Source organism: Trichechus manatus, unplaced genomic scaffold (assembly GCF_000243295.1).
Source record: "Trichechus manatus latirostris isolate Lorelei unplaced genomic scaffold, TriManLat1.0 scaffold00038, whole genome shotgun sequence".
NCBI lineage: Eukaryota > Metazoa > Chordata > Mammalia > Sirenia > Trichechidae > Trichechus > Trichechus manatus.
In genome coordinates this window covers 6650453-6666188 of record NW_004443974.1, presented here as the reverse complement: position 1 = coordinate 6666188, position 15736 = coordinate 6650453, and the positions used below count along the sequence as shown (strand labels likewise).

Here is a 15736-nt window from a genome sequence, read left to right as displayed (position 1 = left end):
TGCCCATTTTTTAATTGGGTTATTTATCTTTTTGTTGTTGAGGTATCTTGTAGATTTTAGAGATTAGACACTGATCGGATTTGTCATAGCCAAAAATTTTTTCCCAGTCTGTAGGTTGTCTTTTGACTCTTTTGGTGAATTCTTTTGATGAGCATAAAAGTTTGATTTTTAGGAGCTCCCAGTTATCTAGTCTCTCTTCTGGTGCTTGTGCACTGTTACTTATGGTTTGTATTGTGTTTATGCCATCTATTAGGGCTCCTAGCATTGTCGCTATTTTTTCTTCCATGATCTTTATCATTTTTAATTTTATATTTAAGTCTTTGGTCCATTTTGAGTTAGTCTTTGTGCATGGTGTGAGGTATGGGTCTTGATTCAGTTTTTTGCAGATGGATATCCAGTTATGCCAGCACCATTTGATAAAGAGACTGTCTTTTTCCCGATTAACAGACTTTGAGCCTTTGTCAAATATCAGCTGCTCATAGGTGGATGAATTTATGTCTGGATTCTCAATTCTGTTCCATTGGTCTATGTATCTATTGTTGTACCGGTAGCAGGCTGTTTTGACTACTGTGGCAGTATAATAGGTTCTAAAATCAGGTAGTGTGAGGCCTTCCACTTTGTTCTTCTCCTTGAGTAATGCGTTACTTATTCAGGGCCTCTTCCCTTTCCATATGAAGTTGGTGATTTATTTCTCCATCTCATTAAAAAATGCCTATGGAATTTGGATCGAGATTGCATTGTATATGTAGATTGCTTTGAGTAGAACTGACATTTTCACAGTGTTGAGTCTACCTATCCATGAGCAAGGTATGTTTTTCCTTTTATGCAGGTCTCTTTTGGTTTCTTGCAAGAGTGTCTTGTAGTTTTCATTGTATAGCTCTTTTATGTTTCTGGTTAGATTTATTCCTAAGTATTTTATCTTCTTTGGGGCTATTATAAATGGTATTGATTTGGTGATTTCTTCTCCAAGGTTCTCTTTGTTGGTGTAAAGGAATCCAACATTTTTGTATGTTTATCCTGTATCATGAAACTTTGCTGAAATCTTATTAGTTTGAGTAGTTTTCTTGTGGATTCTTTGGGGTTTTCTGTGTATAAGATCATATCATCTGCAAATAGAGATACTTTGACTTCTTCCCTACCTATTTGGATGCACTTTATTTCTTTTTCTAGCCTAATTGCTCTGGCTAGGATCTCCACCACAATGCTGAATAAGAGTGGTAATAAAGGGCATCCTTGTCTGGTTCCCGTTCTCAAGGGGAAAGCTTACAAAGTCTCTCCATTTAGGATGATGTTGGCTGTTGACTTTGTATAAATGCCCTTAACTATATTGAGGAATTTCCCTTCTATTCGTATTTTATTGAGAGTTTTTATCATGAATGGGTGTTGGGCTTTGTCAAATGACTTTTCTACATTGATTGATAAGATCATGTGGTTCTTGTCTTTTGTTTTATTTATGTGATGGATTATATTGATTGTTTTTCTAATGTTGAACCATCTCTGCATACCTGGTATACATCCCACTTGATCATGGTGAATTATTTTTTTGATATGTTGTTTAATCTTATTGGCTAGAATTTTGTTGAGAATATTTGCGTCAGTGTTCATGAGGGATATTAGTCTGTAATTTTCTTTTTTTGTGGTGTCTTTGCCTGGTTTGGGGATCAGGGTTATGCTGGCTTCATAGAATGAGTTTGGGAGTATTCCATCCTTTTCTATGCTCTGAAATACCTTTAGTAGTAGTGATGTTAACTCTTCTCTGAAAGTTTGGCAGAATTCTCCAGTGAAGCCATCCAGGCCAGGGTTTTTTTTTTGTTAGGAGTTTTTAAATTGCCTTTTCAATCTCTTTTGTTATGAGTTTATTTAGTTGTTCTACTTCTGTTTGTGTTAGTTTAAGTAGGTAGTGAGTTTCTAGAAATTTGTCCATTATCTCTAGGTTTTCAAATTTGTTAGAGTAAAATTTTTCCTAGTATTCTGTTATGATTCTTTTAATTTCAGTTGGGTCTGTTGTGATATCAGCCGTCTCATTTCTTATGTGGGTTATCTGCTTCCTCTCCTGTTTTTCTTTTGTCAGTTTGGCCAGTGGTTTATCAGTTCTGTTAATCTTTTCAAAGAACCAGCTTTTGGTCTTGTTAACTCTTGCGATTTTTTTTCTATTCTCTATTTCATTTAATTCTGCTCTAATTCTTATTATTTCCTTTCTTCTGGCGACTGAGGGCTTCTTTTGCTGCTCTCTTTCTGCTTGCTCCAGTTGTAGGGTTAATGTTTTGATTATGGCCCGTTCTTTTGTTTGGATGTGTGCATTTATTGCTATAAACTGACCTCTGGGCACTGCTTTTGCTGTGTCCCAAAGGTTCTGGTAGGATGTGTTTTCGTTCTTGTTTGATTCTATGAATTTCTTTATTCCATCTTTAATTTCTTCTATAACCCAGTAGTTTTTGACCAAGGTGTTGTTCAGTTTCCATGTGTTTGATTTTTTTTCCTTGCTTTTTCTGTTATTGATTTCTACTTTTATGGCTTTATGATCAGAAAAGATGCTTTGTAATATTTTGATGCTTTGGATTTTGTTAAGGCTTTCTTTATGGCCTAATACATAGTCTATTCTGGAGAATGTTCCATGTGCATTGGAAAAGAAAGTGTACTTGGCTGCTGTTGGGTGGAGTGTTCAGTATATGTCCATGGGATCAAGTTGGTTGATTGTAGCATTTAGCTCTTCCGTGTTTTTGTTGAGCTTCTTTGTGGATGTTCTGTCCTTCACCGAAAGTGGTGTGTTGAAGTGTCATACTACTATTGTGGAACTGTCTATCTCTGTTTTCAGTGCTGTTAGAGTTTGTTTTATATATTTTGGAGCTCTGTAGTTGGTGCACCGTAGTTTCTTAATCTCAAGTTTGAACCTGGTCTCATCTGATAAATCATTCTGATATTTCATGTTTCTTCCAAGAGAGCTTTTGTTGATTTCTAGGTGGATCCATAATTGCTTGTGGCCAGACTGTCACTGAGTCTTATTAGTAGAACAAAAAGCATGAAACATTCAAGATTCATATACTGAGCAGTTCAAATACATGTTTTTATTATGTGACCATCATAATGATCTGTTATTCTTTCATATTGCCATCTCATTTTCCATCTACAGCAAAAGAGAAGAACAAGATGAGGATGTATAAGCAGAACAGCATGTCTGAATTCTTCCTCACCACGGTGCTGGGGAACCTGCTCACCATCCTACTCATCAGGCTGGACTCTCGCCTTCACACCCCCATGTACATCTTCCTCAGCCATTTCGCCTTCACTGACATCCCTTTTTCAACGGTCATAGCCCCAAAGATGCTTATGAACATGCAAACACAGAGTCAATCCATCTCATATGCTGGATGCATTTATCAGGTGTATTTTTTCTTATTTTTCGGTGATATTGACAGCTTCCTTCTCACCTCAATGGCCTATGACAGGTACGTAGCCATTTGTCACCCCCTCCACTATACCACTATCATGAGTCAGAGCGTGTGTCTCCTGCTAATAATTGTGTCCTGGGTCTTATCCTTTACCACTGCTCTATTGCACACCCTGCTGCTGGTCTGTCTCTCTTTCTGTGGAGACAACAGTGTCCCCTACTTCTTTTGTAACTTCTCTGCCTTACTTGAACTGTCCAGCTCAGACACCTCAACCAATGAGCAGGTTATCCTCACTGTGAGGGTGGTGATTATTACCCTTCCATTCATATGCATCTTATGGCCGCATTGGCGCCATCATCCTGAGAGTCCCCTCAACCAAGGGAATCTACAAAGCCTTGTCCACCTGTGGCTCCCACCTTTCTGTAGTGTCTCTACACTATGGGACAATTATTGCATTGTACTTTTTGCCCTCTTCCAGTAACTCCAATGACAAGGATGTTATTGTGGCTATATTATACACTTTGGTTACTCCCATGCTAAATCCCTTTATCTATAGTCTGAGGATAAGGAACATGAAAGGAGCTCTGGGAGATATACTCAATAGAAGAACAGTTTTACCATAGTGTGCATCTGAATTTAGGCAGGTGTTTTGACTTTTTTTTTCATAAGATGTTAGCAAACATGTTAAAAAGTCTTGAAAAGAGCTGTGCGTGGTGGCTTGTTCTTTGGGAACCCAGAGACCGCCCTGTGAAGAAACACATGCTAGTCTAATAGAGAATGAAAGACCACAGGAAGAAAGGCTCTAGCTGTCCCAACCTTACAGCCATGCCAAGTGAGACGTACAGTTGTTAGGGAAACTTTCTAGAACATCCAGCCGCAGACAATTCAGCCCAGTCTAGTACTGCTCAGCTGACCCATAGAATTGTAAGCAAATAAAGTGACTGGTGTTTTAAACTGCTATGTTCTGGGTTTTTTTTCCCCCCCAAAGTTAACCGATACATTTCTCATATTCCTATGGCATTCTCAATCCTTGTCCATGCTGATGACTTCTTACTGAGAACATTAGGACTCTCTGCCTGAGAACTATTTCACTTTCTCTGAGAACAGCGGCAAACTCTGCCTGCTCTTGGACAGGTCAGATGGGGTACGGATTTAATGGCCCCAGAGAATCTTTTAGTCAAGTACAAGTAGGATTTGGTGGAAACAAATCCCAGCTATTTTACATATTGGGTGGGACAACTCTGAGGAATGTTTTAAGAGGATCATTTCTCAAAGGTCTGAACCCCAGTTCTCTCAGTGGTAATTTACTATTACCATACACTGTATTGACAACCTACGTTTCCATGTCTCAGATCACCAATATTTTACTGGTTCTTTCTGGAATTACCTTCCTAATAAACTACTTGTATTCAAATACTTTCCTCAAGATCTTCCTCTGGACTACCTCAACCTTAGACAGTAAGTACAGAAGTGCTGTTATGAAGATACACAGGATAAGGTTCTGGCTTAGGATCACTCGATGGTCAAAGAGCAACGGAACACATTGTTGGTGTTAGGTGGGATGGTGATAACTCTGGAGTGCAGAAATATCATAACTACTAAGATTCTAACCTGATGTAAATTGGGTTGATGTATTGGTGGGAGAGGAAACACTACCTTATAAAATAGATAAAGATCTTTGAAAGACATGGGCACTTGGCGATTATAAAATCCATGGAGTTGATTGGCCTCTGTTAATGACAATAGATAATAAAGTGCGGGAAAATAACAATCTCAGGTCAGTAACCTAACAATTCAGGACAGTGTGTGAAAGTCAGAAAGCTCAAGTGACATTTAAATAGACCCTCATTTTCTCTTTTGGAGTGCAGACTGTGTAGAAAAGAAGACTTAAGATTTGATCATATGAGCTTGGTAAGTATCCTGTCAGTGTTACAACAGATTGAGCTTAATTTGGGAGAAAAAAGAATGTTAGTGGCCATAGGATGAACTATAGCAGAATATGCCACTGACTTCTTACTCTTAACTACCAACAACTTTCTGATGAGGAATTTCTGTCTAGAGATACAGGTTTGGCTTATGCATGGGCCTGGCTGGAAGTGCTGAGGAGTTAAGACTCTTAGAAAAAGCGCTCAGTAAATAGTGGATGGGAGTTTCCTCTCCCTTTGATAAAATGATTTAAGAAATCTTTTGTACTGATTTCCAGAGATGTTTGGTGGATTTTTCCCTAGTTATCCACAGCAGTAACCTACTCAATAGCATAGCCTTTAATGGCTGCCCTCCCTTCTCTGTCTGACTCCCCATCCTCCTAAGTTGCATCCTAGGATCCTCCAAAGTAAATTGTTTACGCTCAAATCCTTTTTCTCAGGGTTTCATTCATGTGTGCGGATATCTTAGCTATTTGTGGGAAGGACTGGGATACTCTTTAGATTCTGGAGCACTGTTATGTGTCAGAATATGAGCTGTTTGCTAAGTTCTGTTGTCACAGAGACATTGGTTTAAATGAAAAGTGACCACTTAATGGGCATGAGGTCTCCTTTTTGGGTGAGAACTGGAATTACAGCAGTGATGGCTGCACAGCATTTTAAATGGACTAAATGCCACTGAGTTGTACACTTTAAAATGGTTAATTTTATGTCATGTGAATTTTGCCTTATTAAAAAAAGAAACCCTGCTTAAGCAGATGACTATATCTTCTTGGATGACTAGGGAAAAATCATTTTATGTCTGCCGCTCCAGTGCCATTTTTATCAGCTCCCCATTTTACTTCCAAAAAATATCCCACTTTGGCCAATAAACTATAAGATCACTTTATCTCTAGGCATAGGCTTCTCACTAATATATAAACTCCAAGGGGAATGATTTCATCTGTCATTTACTTCTGTATCCCAGTGGTAGCTCAGCTCTGGCCCACAGCTGAATAAATGGTTTTCACAGAGTAAGATCTGTTTGGTTCTTGGTGTCATGTCTCTCTGTTGCTAGACTGAGACATTCTGAAGATTCAAGCAGAAAACTATCTGAACTGATGTTTTTTTGTAAATTCATTCATTCTCCAGGATAAATTTTACAATGAATTCCTGTTAATAATAATCTTCATTTCTCAGTGCCTGATATTTTCAATGCTCTTCATCCACAGCAGAAAAGACAAGCATGAAAAGTGAGAATCAGAGGGGTGTGTCCAAATTCTTTCTCCTGGGGCTCCTCATCTAGTTGGAGCAGCAAGGATGTACTTTGCCCATTATGTTGTTTAGACATTGCCTGGCTAGCTTGATTAGTTATGCCACGATTAAAAGACTTAAATTATATTGCTTTTTGCTATAATCTTCTTACTCTCTAAGACCCTAGTACATGAGGTGAGGAAGATGTGAATCCATCAAAGTGCTTTAGTTATTATCTTTATCTGCTATGAAGTATATATTTAAACCACTTTAGTGTGAGCTCATTTAAACATTAAGAAACATTTTCAAAGATAATATCACAAAATCATAAAACAATGATTAATATGAAAAATTATGATGAATTATAAAATGAGCGGTTCTGGGGGCTAACGTGTGACCAGGATAGTGCTTTTTCCCAACAGTGAAAGTGGAAAACCTTAGAATTCGGGAGGCATCAGCTAGAACATTAAGAAATACCTTACCTCAGTAGGGGGAAAAATTGACCCTAGACTAAGTGCAGCTCTGGTCCCACCTAACAGAGCTTAAAAACAAGACCTGAAATGATTAAACTTTTTCCAAGTAACATAACTGCATCTCAGAACAAATCTAATACAGTTTGTAGGAATGCAAAAATATCCAGCAACCAACAAGTTAAAATCCGCAGTGTCTACCACCCAGTCAAATATTACCAGGAGTGGGAAAAGGCAGGAAAATACAACCCAGAATGAGGAGAAAAATCAGTCAAAGGAGAATGACCCAGAAATGATGCAGATGATAATTTGAGCAGATAAGGGCATTGAAACAATTATTATGACTAATGGGTTAAAAGTAAAAGTTTGGGAAAAAATGCTATCTTAACACTAATTAAAAGCAAGCTGGAGTGGCTATATTAATATAAAAAGGTAGATTCCAGAGCAAATAATATTCTCCAGAAGAAAGAGAGTCATTCTTAGTGTTAAAGGGATTGAGGCATTCAGAGGAGCTACTAATTCTAAACTTTTGTGTACCTAATAACAATAGCTTCAAAATATTTGAAATAAAAACTGATAAGGGAAAAAAAGACAAATCCACAATTATAGTTTAATCATACCACAAACCTCTTTCCATAACTGCTATAGTAGTGGACAGAAAATTTAAAAAAAAAGATATTAAAGATTTGAACAACCCTATGCACTGACCAGGCAATGTTTCATTGTATTACACATAAGGTCACCATGAGTCGGAGGTGATTGGATGGCAACTAACAACAACAACAAATAAGCCAACTTAACTGATATTTATAGAATATTCTTAAACCCTCCCCCAGGGGGTGGGGGAGAACTGAGTATACAGTTTTTAATATTTCCCGACAGAGTACATTTTGGGCCAAAAAATAAGTCTCAGTCAATTTAAAAGTATTCCAGTCATATTTACTGTGTGTTCCAACAACAACGAAATTAAGTTTGAATCAATAACAGAAAGATTTCTGGAAAATAAGCTAATTAATTGAAAACAACATAAAAGAACTTTAACTAGCTTACAGGTTAAAGGAGAAATTAAAAGGAAATTAAAAATTATTTTAAGCAACATTGATGAATATCACTAACCTTTTATTGAGCAAAAACAGCCAGACAAAAAAAGTACAGATTGACTGAAATGTAAAAGCCAAAACAACAAAACTACTAGAAGAAAACAAAAAAGAACATCTTAGTGATGTTGATGAAGCAAAGATTTCTTTGAGAACACAGAAAACATGAGATGCAAAAGAAAAAATAACCAATTAGAATTCATCAAAATTAAAAACTATGTCTATCAAATGACATCTTCAAGAAAATAAGTAGGCAAGCTATACGAAATATTTCATATATATAGATCTAACAGAGGACTTGAATCAAGTATATATAAAGATCTCCTACAACTCAATAGTAAGAAAGCAAACAACTAAGTAACAAATGACTTGAACAAACATTTTGCAAGAGAAGATAGGTTCAATAAGTACGTGAATAAGTGCCCAGCACCCTTAGTCAACATAGAAATAAAAATACAGTAAAACCAAAATGAGATTCTATTGCAAACCTACTATAAAGGCAAAAGTGAAAAAAAAATTGACAACATCAAATGTTGGTGCAAAGGTGGAATTCTTGAAATAACATAGGATTCAGAGGCAAGAGACCTGGGTTACAACTTCCAGCTTGGTTTATTAGGGGCTCTTTCATCACATTTTCCTCAGTGTAAACTGAGAGAGCAAAAAGCTTTATGAATCACTAAGTTTCTAGTAGATGCTTTGTGGCTATTATCATTATTCCCCAAGGGTGAACTCTCCTATTACCTGCTATAAACAAACAGTTCTTCCCCCAAGGAAAGCCAAGAGAAAAATTAGTGTTTATTTGTTGTTTGTCTGTAATTAGGTGTTTGGGGGTCTTTCCCACTGGGGTCCTCTCCATGGTTTATAAAGTTAGATCCCACGCCCATTGCTCAGGAGCTGTGAACAAGAGTGTCTGAAAAGATCTACCTTGTTTGGTTGTGAACAGATCATTCTTCTCATATGTCTTTGAGACTCTTAGAGGCTCCATCTGTTTTACCTGATTCTGGGTCTTCTTGAAAGAAATGGAAAAACCATCACATGCGTTGTGGATGAAGGTATCTGCTCATCACCTAAGAGCCCATGTTAGAGCAGGAGTAGAATTTAGATTCAGTCATGTGATTATCTGTGTTTGTGTGTGTTTACGTGAGCAGGCATTCAGTGCATGCTGGTGATTGCTAGCATGATTCTACTCATCCTCAAACAAGAATAAGACAGACAGCTCCATGTAGAAAAATTTATCTGGAACTGGTCATTTATCCAAATTTTTAGAGGATGGGGTAAACACATATCTCCTCTCATTTGCTTTTAATCCCTCTTTGACTTCTCTTGGTTCCAAATTTTACCCCAGTTCTCCTCAATTATCTTCATCCTCCCTGCCATAAGCCAGGTATACCCAGCCATTAATTTGTATCTGGACTACTGCAATAGCCTTCTATTAAGATTCCTGCTGACACTCCAGCCTTCCTATGCTCTGTTCTGCACCTAGTAGCAAACAAATATTTAAAATTTTTATATCACTCGTATCATTAACCTTTTCATGGGTGTTCTATTGCTCTGAGAATAGAATTGAAACTTTCTGTTACAGCAGAACAGGCATGACATAATCTGCCTCCCAGATAATTCTCCTGCCTCATATCCTTCCCTTGCTCACTATACTCCTGCATTTTCTCTGTTCCTCAAACACCCTAGCCCTTTCCTCTTTCATGTTCTTACACTTACCTAGATTGCCCATTTCTAGAATCTTCACATGACATGCTCTTTCTTATTATACATGACTTATTTTACAGTACCCGTCACAGTGGGCTTTCTCACCACCCTAGCTTTTTTTAATTTAATAATATCTATTAAAATCATAAATACATATACCCTGCAATTATATTTTTAGAAATTATTGATATATTTGCCCATGTGCAAAATGACATAGGAGCCATGTTATTTACTGTGGTATTGCTAGAAATAACAAAACATTACAAACAACCTAAATGTCAATCAGATAGCCAATGAGCACTCTTATAAAGATATATTTATGGTTATGATTAACATAGTAGTGTTCATCAAAACTGAATGTATAGTTCTTCTCAGGTAACAATGTTTTCTCAACAGCATTTTAAACTTAGCAGACAGAAGAACATAGGGATTTTAGATACCTTGTAGCAAAGTTGGAAAGCCGGTGGTTGGCACAAATGGTTAAGAGCTTGGCTATTAACCAAAAGGTTGGTGCTTCGAATTGACCCAGAGGTGCCTCAAAAAGGCCTGGCACTCTGCTTCCAAAAGATCACAAGTCATTGAAATCTTTATGGAATGTAGTTCTACTCTGAAACACATGGGATCACAATGAGTCAAAATCAACTTAATAGCAACTGGTTTGGGTTTTTTTGGTTTAGTAAAGTTGGGAAAATGTGTAGATACTGAAATATTTGGTTAATACGCAATGTGAATGATGGATTCTTTAATGGGGCAACTTTCAGCCCTGAAAATGAAAGACCTTGAGATCAGTTAAGAGTCTTTGTATATTGCATGAGTTCTATTTTATAGTAGACACAGGCATCATATTTCTTTTTCTTGTTATTTTGTCAATGTTTGTAGGGACTGGACTAAGACTAACTGATCTGAAGACGAGAGAGGAATGATAGTATTCAGAGTATAAGCAGTATTTCAAATGAGAAAAATATCAGGTCTGTATCACTGGCATAAAACCAGGTTAGGATCAATTTAAACTGAGAAAGTGCTATTTGGTAAACTAGCCTAGACAAACAATCTCAAAGAGCTTCTTTTTAGAGAGTTTTGTTGTGTGACTGGAAAAGTCAGTGTCTTTCATGGTGTTGTGAAAACTAAAACAAAAGTGGTCTGGTCTGAACTGAGGAAATTAATCAAGTCAGAACTTAGAAGACAAACTAGTCTTTATTCTTCCTTTCCAAAAAACATTCCTTTAGAAAGAGTAATGGTGGGCCAAAAATGTTAAGGAATGGGAAGGAATTTTGTTGAAGGAAGGACTGATGGCTCTATTACAAGGTAGGTTAAGATCTTTTGTTAATGACCTAGATCCCTTTCCTTAATGACCTTACTTTGGCTAGTTACTTATGATGTTTCTCACCAAGTGTCCAAATCCTAATTTGTGTGAGATCCAGAGCAGCCCATTGGGTATCTTATCTTGATCCAACTCATGGAAGTCAAACATTAGCCAAATACTGTGTGACAGGAATAGGTAGGGTCAAGAGCAGGCACCAAACCAATTGGAGAGCCTATAATAGTCTTTCTAACAACTGATTACTGACCTATTATTGCACCCTAGATTCTTAATCTCAGATTTCTGTTATAAACTGATAAACTTCTCAAGTTTAAACATGGTCTCATCCGATAAATCACTCTGATGCTTCATGGTTCCCACAAAAGAGTTGTGCTGTTTTCTAGATGGACACGTATTGAACAGAGGTCAGACCATTACTACTACATTACCCTGGGAAAAGTGCATGAGATATTCAGATTAAGTTTCACATACTGATTAGTTCAAAAACATTTTCTCGCTATGTGACATCAGGATGATTTCATATTCTTTCACATTTCCATGTGTCTTTTCACCCACAGCAAAAGAGAAGAACAGGATGAGGAGAGATAATCAGAGCAATGTGTCTGAATTCCTTCTCCTAGGACTTCCCATCTGGACGGAGCAGCGGGGCATGTTCTTGGCCCTGTTCCTGGGCATGTACCTCACCACAGTGCTGGGAAACCTGCTCATTATCATGCTTATCAGGCTGGACTCTCACCTCCACACCCCCATGTACTTCTTCCTCAGTCACTTGGCCTTCACTGACATCTCTTTCTCATCAGTCACAGCCCCAAAGATGCTGATGAACATGCAAACACACAGTCAATCCATCTCATATGCTGGGTGCATTTCTCAGGTGTACTTTTTCGGATTCTTTGCTGATATTGATAGTTTCCTTCTTACCTCAATGGCCTATGACAGATACATGGCCATTTGTCACCCCCTCCGCTATACCACCATCATGAGTCAGAAGCTGTGTTTCTTGCTAGTAATTGTGTCCTGGGTCTTATCCTTTGCCAATGCCCTCTTGCACACCCTGCTCCTGGCCCATCTGTCCTTCTGTGGAGACAATACCCTTCCACACTTCTTCTGTGACCTCTCTAGCTTACTGAAGCTGTCCAGCTCAGATACCTCAACCAATGAGTTGATTATTCTTACTGTAGGAGGGGTGGTCATTACTCTTCCATTCATATGCATCCTGGTCTCTTATGGCCACATTGGTGCCACCATCCTGAGAGTTCCCTCAACCAAGGGGATCTGCAAAGCCTTGTCTACTTGTGGCTCCCACCTCTCTGTAGTGTCTCTGTACTATGGAGCAATTATTGGAGTGTATGTTTCCCCCTTATCCAGTGACTCCAATAGCAAGGGTGTCATTGTAGCTGTATTTTACGCTCTGGTAACTCCCATGCTAAATCCTTTTATCTACAGTCTGCGAAATCGGGACATGAAAGGAGCTCTGGGAAATATACTCGGTAGAGGAAAGTTTTCGCCATAATGTACCCTGAATCTAGATTGGTGTTGTGACTTGTTTTGCTCAATAAGATATTGGCAAAAATAAAAATAGAGACTTGAAAAGTGCTGTGTGTGATGGCTTGCTCTTTCTTGCTTTTGAGACCCTGAAGCCTTCATGTGAAGAAACACAAATTAGTCTCATGAAATCCATACTTTCTGGAGCCATGAAGTTTGGATGAACCCATGAAACTATTGCCCTGAGATAACCTTTAAACCTTAAACCTGAAACCAAATATATCCCCTGAAGTCTTCTTAAAACCAAACAATAGTTTATCTTAACTGGTAAAGAATGTCTGCCTTGAACATTGTGCTTTTTTAAGATCTATCTATATGGGATTAAATTGCCAATAGCAACTGAAAGATTAGATAGGAAATTTAGGGGGCAGAGAGTTTATGTTAATGGAGAGGAACAACTCAGAAAAAGGGAGTGATAATGGTTGCTCAACCTAAAGAATGCAATCAATGTCACTGAATTGTACATGCAGAAATTGTTGAATTGGTGTAATTTGGCTGTTCATGTTCTCAGTAACAACAAAAATAAAATAAATTATTAAAAAATAATATACAAATATCTCCTACAACAGCATAATAAGACCCAACTCAGTAAGATAAGGAACAAAAGACTTGAACAAACATTTTGCAAAAGAAGATAAATAGTCAATATCGATAAGTACATGAATAAGCACCCAACACCCTTATTCAACATAGGTCAACATAGAAATGCAAAATAAAACCAAAATGAGATACTACTGCACACCCCATATAATGGCAAAAGTGAAAGAGATTGACAACACCAATTGCTGGTATAAAGTTGTAGTTCTTGAAATAACATGCTATTCAGAAACAAGACACCTGGCTTAATATAGTCAAAACCCAGCTTGGTTTATTATGGGCTATTTTAATCACATTTTCCCCAATGTAAACTGAGAAGGCAAAAATCTCTGTGAATCAGCAAATTCCTAGAAATCCTTTGTGGCTATTATTATTCCTCCAAGGGTGAACTCTCCTATTGCCTGCTATCAAGAATCAATTCTTCTTACAAAGAAAGTAAAGGGAAAACGAAGCAATTATTTGTTATTTGTCTCTAATCTGGAGCTTGGGGATCTTTCCTCTGTGGTCCTCTCTGTGGTTTATAAAGGTAGATCCCACAATCATTGTTCACCAAACCAAACAAACCCATTGTCATCCAGTCGATTCCAACTCATAGCAACCCTGTAGGGTAGAGTAGAACTGCTCCATAGGGTTTCCAAGGAGTGGCTGTTGGATTCCAACTGCTGATCTTGGGTTAGCAGCCAAGTTCTTAAACACTGTGCCACCAGAAGCTGTGAATAATAGTGTCTGAATAGATCTACCATGTTTGACTGTGAAGGGATTACTCTTCTCCCTGCTGCAATGTATCTTTGAGATTCTTAGAGACTCCACATGTTTTATTGGATTCTGGCTCTTCCTGAGAGAAATGGAAGAACCACTGCATGCCTTGTAGCTGAAGGTATCTGTGCTCATCACCTGAGAGCCCATATTAGAGGAAAAGTAGAATTTAGGTTCAGCCATATGATTATCTGTGTTTGTGTGTGTTTACTTGTGCAAGTGTTCAGTGTGTACTAGTGATTGCTAACATGATTCTACTCCTCCTCAAGCAAGAGTAAGACAGACAGCCCCAATTAGAGTAATTTATCTGCAACTGATCATTTATCCAAACTTTTAGCAGATCGGGTAAACGTATATCTCCTCCCATATGTCTTTCATCCCTTACTGAGTTGTGCTGATTTTCCTCCAATTTTTATCCCAAATGTCTTCAATTATCTTCATCCTCCCTGCCATAATCCAGATACACACAGCCATTAATTTGTACCTGAACTACTGCAATAACCTTCTAAGAATCCTGCTGACACTCAAGCCTTCCTATACTCTGTTCTCCACCTAGTAGCCAGCAAGATATTAAAAAATTTTAAATCACTCATTTGATTAACCTTTTCATGGGCATTCTATTGCTCTGAGAATAGAATTGAAACTTTCTACTATGGCAGAACAAGCATTATATAATCCACCTGCTAGATAATTCTTCAACCTTATATCCTTCCGTTGCTCACAATACTCCTGCACTTTCTCTGTTCCTCAAACACCATAGCAGTTTCATCTCTCAAGCTCTTATACTTACCTAGATTGTCCTTGTTTAGAATCTTTACATTGCATGGTCTTTCTAATTATTCAAAACTTATTTTAAAGAGACTTCCTCGCCACCTTAGTTTCTTTTATTTTAATAATATCTGTTCATACCCTGCAATTCCATTTTTCAAAATTTATCCCCTAGATATATTTCCCATGTGCATAATGAAATACGAACCACGTTATTCATTGTAATGTTCCTGAAAATAGCGAAACATTAGAAACAAACTGTCAATTAGGTAGCAAATTTACACTCTTACAATGATGTACTGATTAGGATTAACGTGGTAATGACTAACAAAACTGTATAATTCCTCTCAGGTAACAATATCAAATTAACAGCATTTTAAATTTAGTGGGCAGAAGAACATAAGGATTTTACAGATTGTGAAATCAGGTTGGGAGAACTTGTAGATAATGGAATCTTTGTTTAATATTCAGTGTGAAAGATGAGTCGGATAACAAGGCATTCAAAGTGAAAGACCTTGAGATCGATTAACAGTATCTATATATTATATGGGTTCTATTTTATAGTAGACAGAGGCATCATGTTCCTTTTTCTAATTATTTTGTCCATGTCCATATGACTAAGACTAACTGATCTGAAGAAGAAAGAAAGAGAAATGATAATATTAACAGAGTCCAAGGAGTGTTCTAAGTATAAGAAAAAAATCAGGTATGTGTCACTGGCATAAAACCAGGTTAAAACAAAAAAACCAAACCTGTTGCCCTTGAGTTGATTCCAACTCTTAGCAACCCTATAAGACTAGGTTAGGATCAGTTTAAAAGGTGAAGTTGTTATTTGGTAAACTAGGCTAGATAAACAATTACAAAGAGCTTCTTCGACAGTTACAAGGAGACTGGAAAAGCCAACATCTTTCCTGGTGTTGAGAAAACTTGAAAA

At 37.5% G+C, this 15736-nt stretch overlaps 3 protein-coding genes across 4 annotated transcripts in view; 2 read left to right on the top strand and 1 right to left on the bottom strand.

The window, feature by feature from the left end:
• Window positions 1-15736, bottom strand: part of LOC105756243 (olfactory receptor 1J4-like) — a 66834-nt gene that overhangs the window by 19836 nt on the left and 31262 nt on the right. The window lies entirely within an intron of this gene.
• On the top strand, window positions 3148-4012 carry LOC105756242 (olfactory receptor 50-like). Its single transcript, XM_023730854.1, is given in 2 exon segments — window positions 3148-3713; window positions 3715-4012. Coding segments are annotated over 2 exon segments (864 nt in total).
• On the top strand, window positions 11699-13319 carry LOC101356624 (olfactory receptor 50-like). Of its 2 annotated transcripts, XM_023730686.1 has the most exons (2): window positions 11711-12617; window positions 13297-13319. In XM_023730686.1, the coding sequence occupies exons 1-2, from the start codon at window positions 11711-11713 to the stop codon at window positions 13317-13319; spliced, it is 930 nt and encodes a 309-aa protein (XP_023586454.1). The 2 variants fall into 2 exon arrangements, with proteins under 2 accessions (XP_012410774.1, XP_023586454.1); XM_012555320.2 differs by lacking the exon at window positions 13297-13319 and having other exon boundaries at window positions 11699-12759.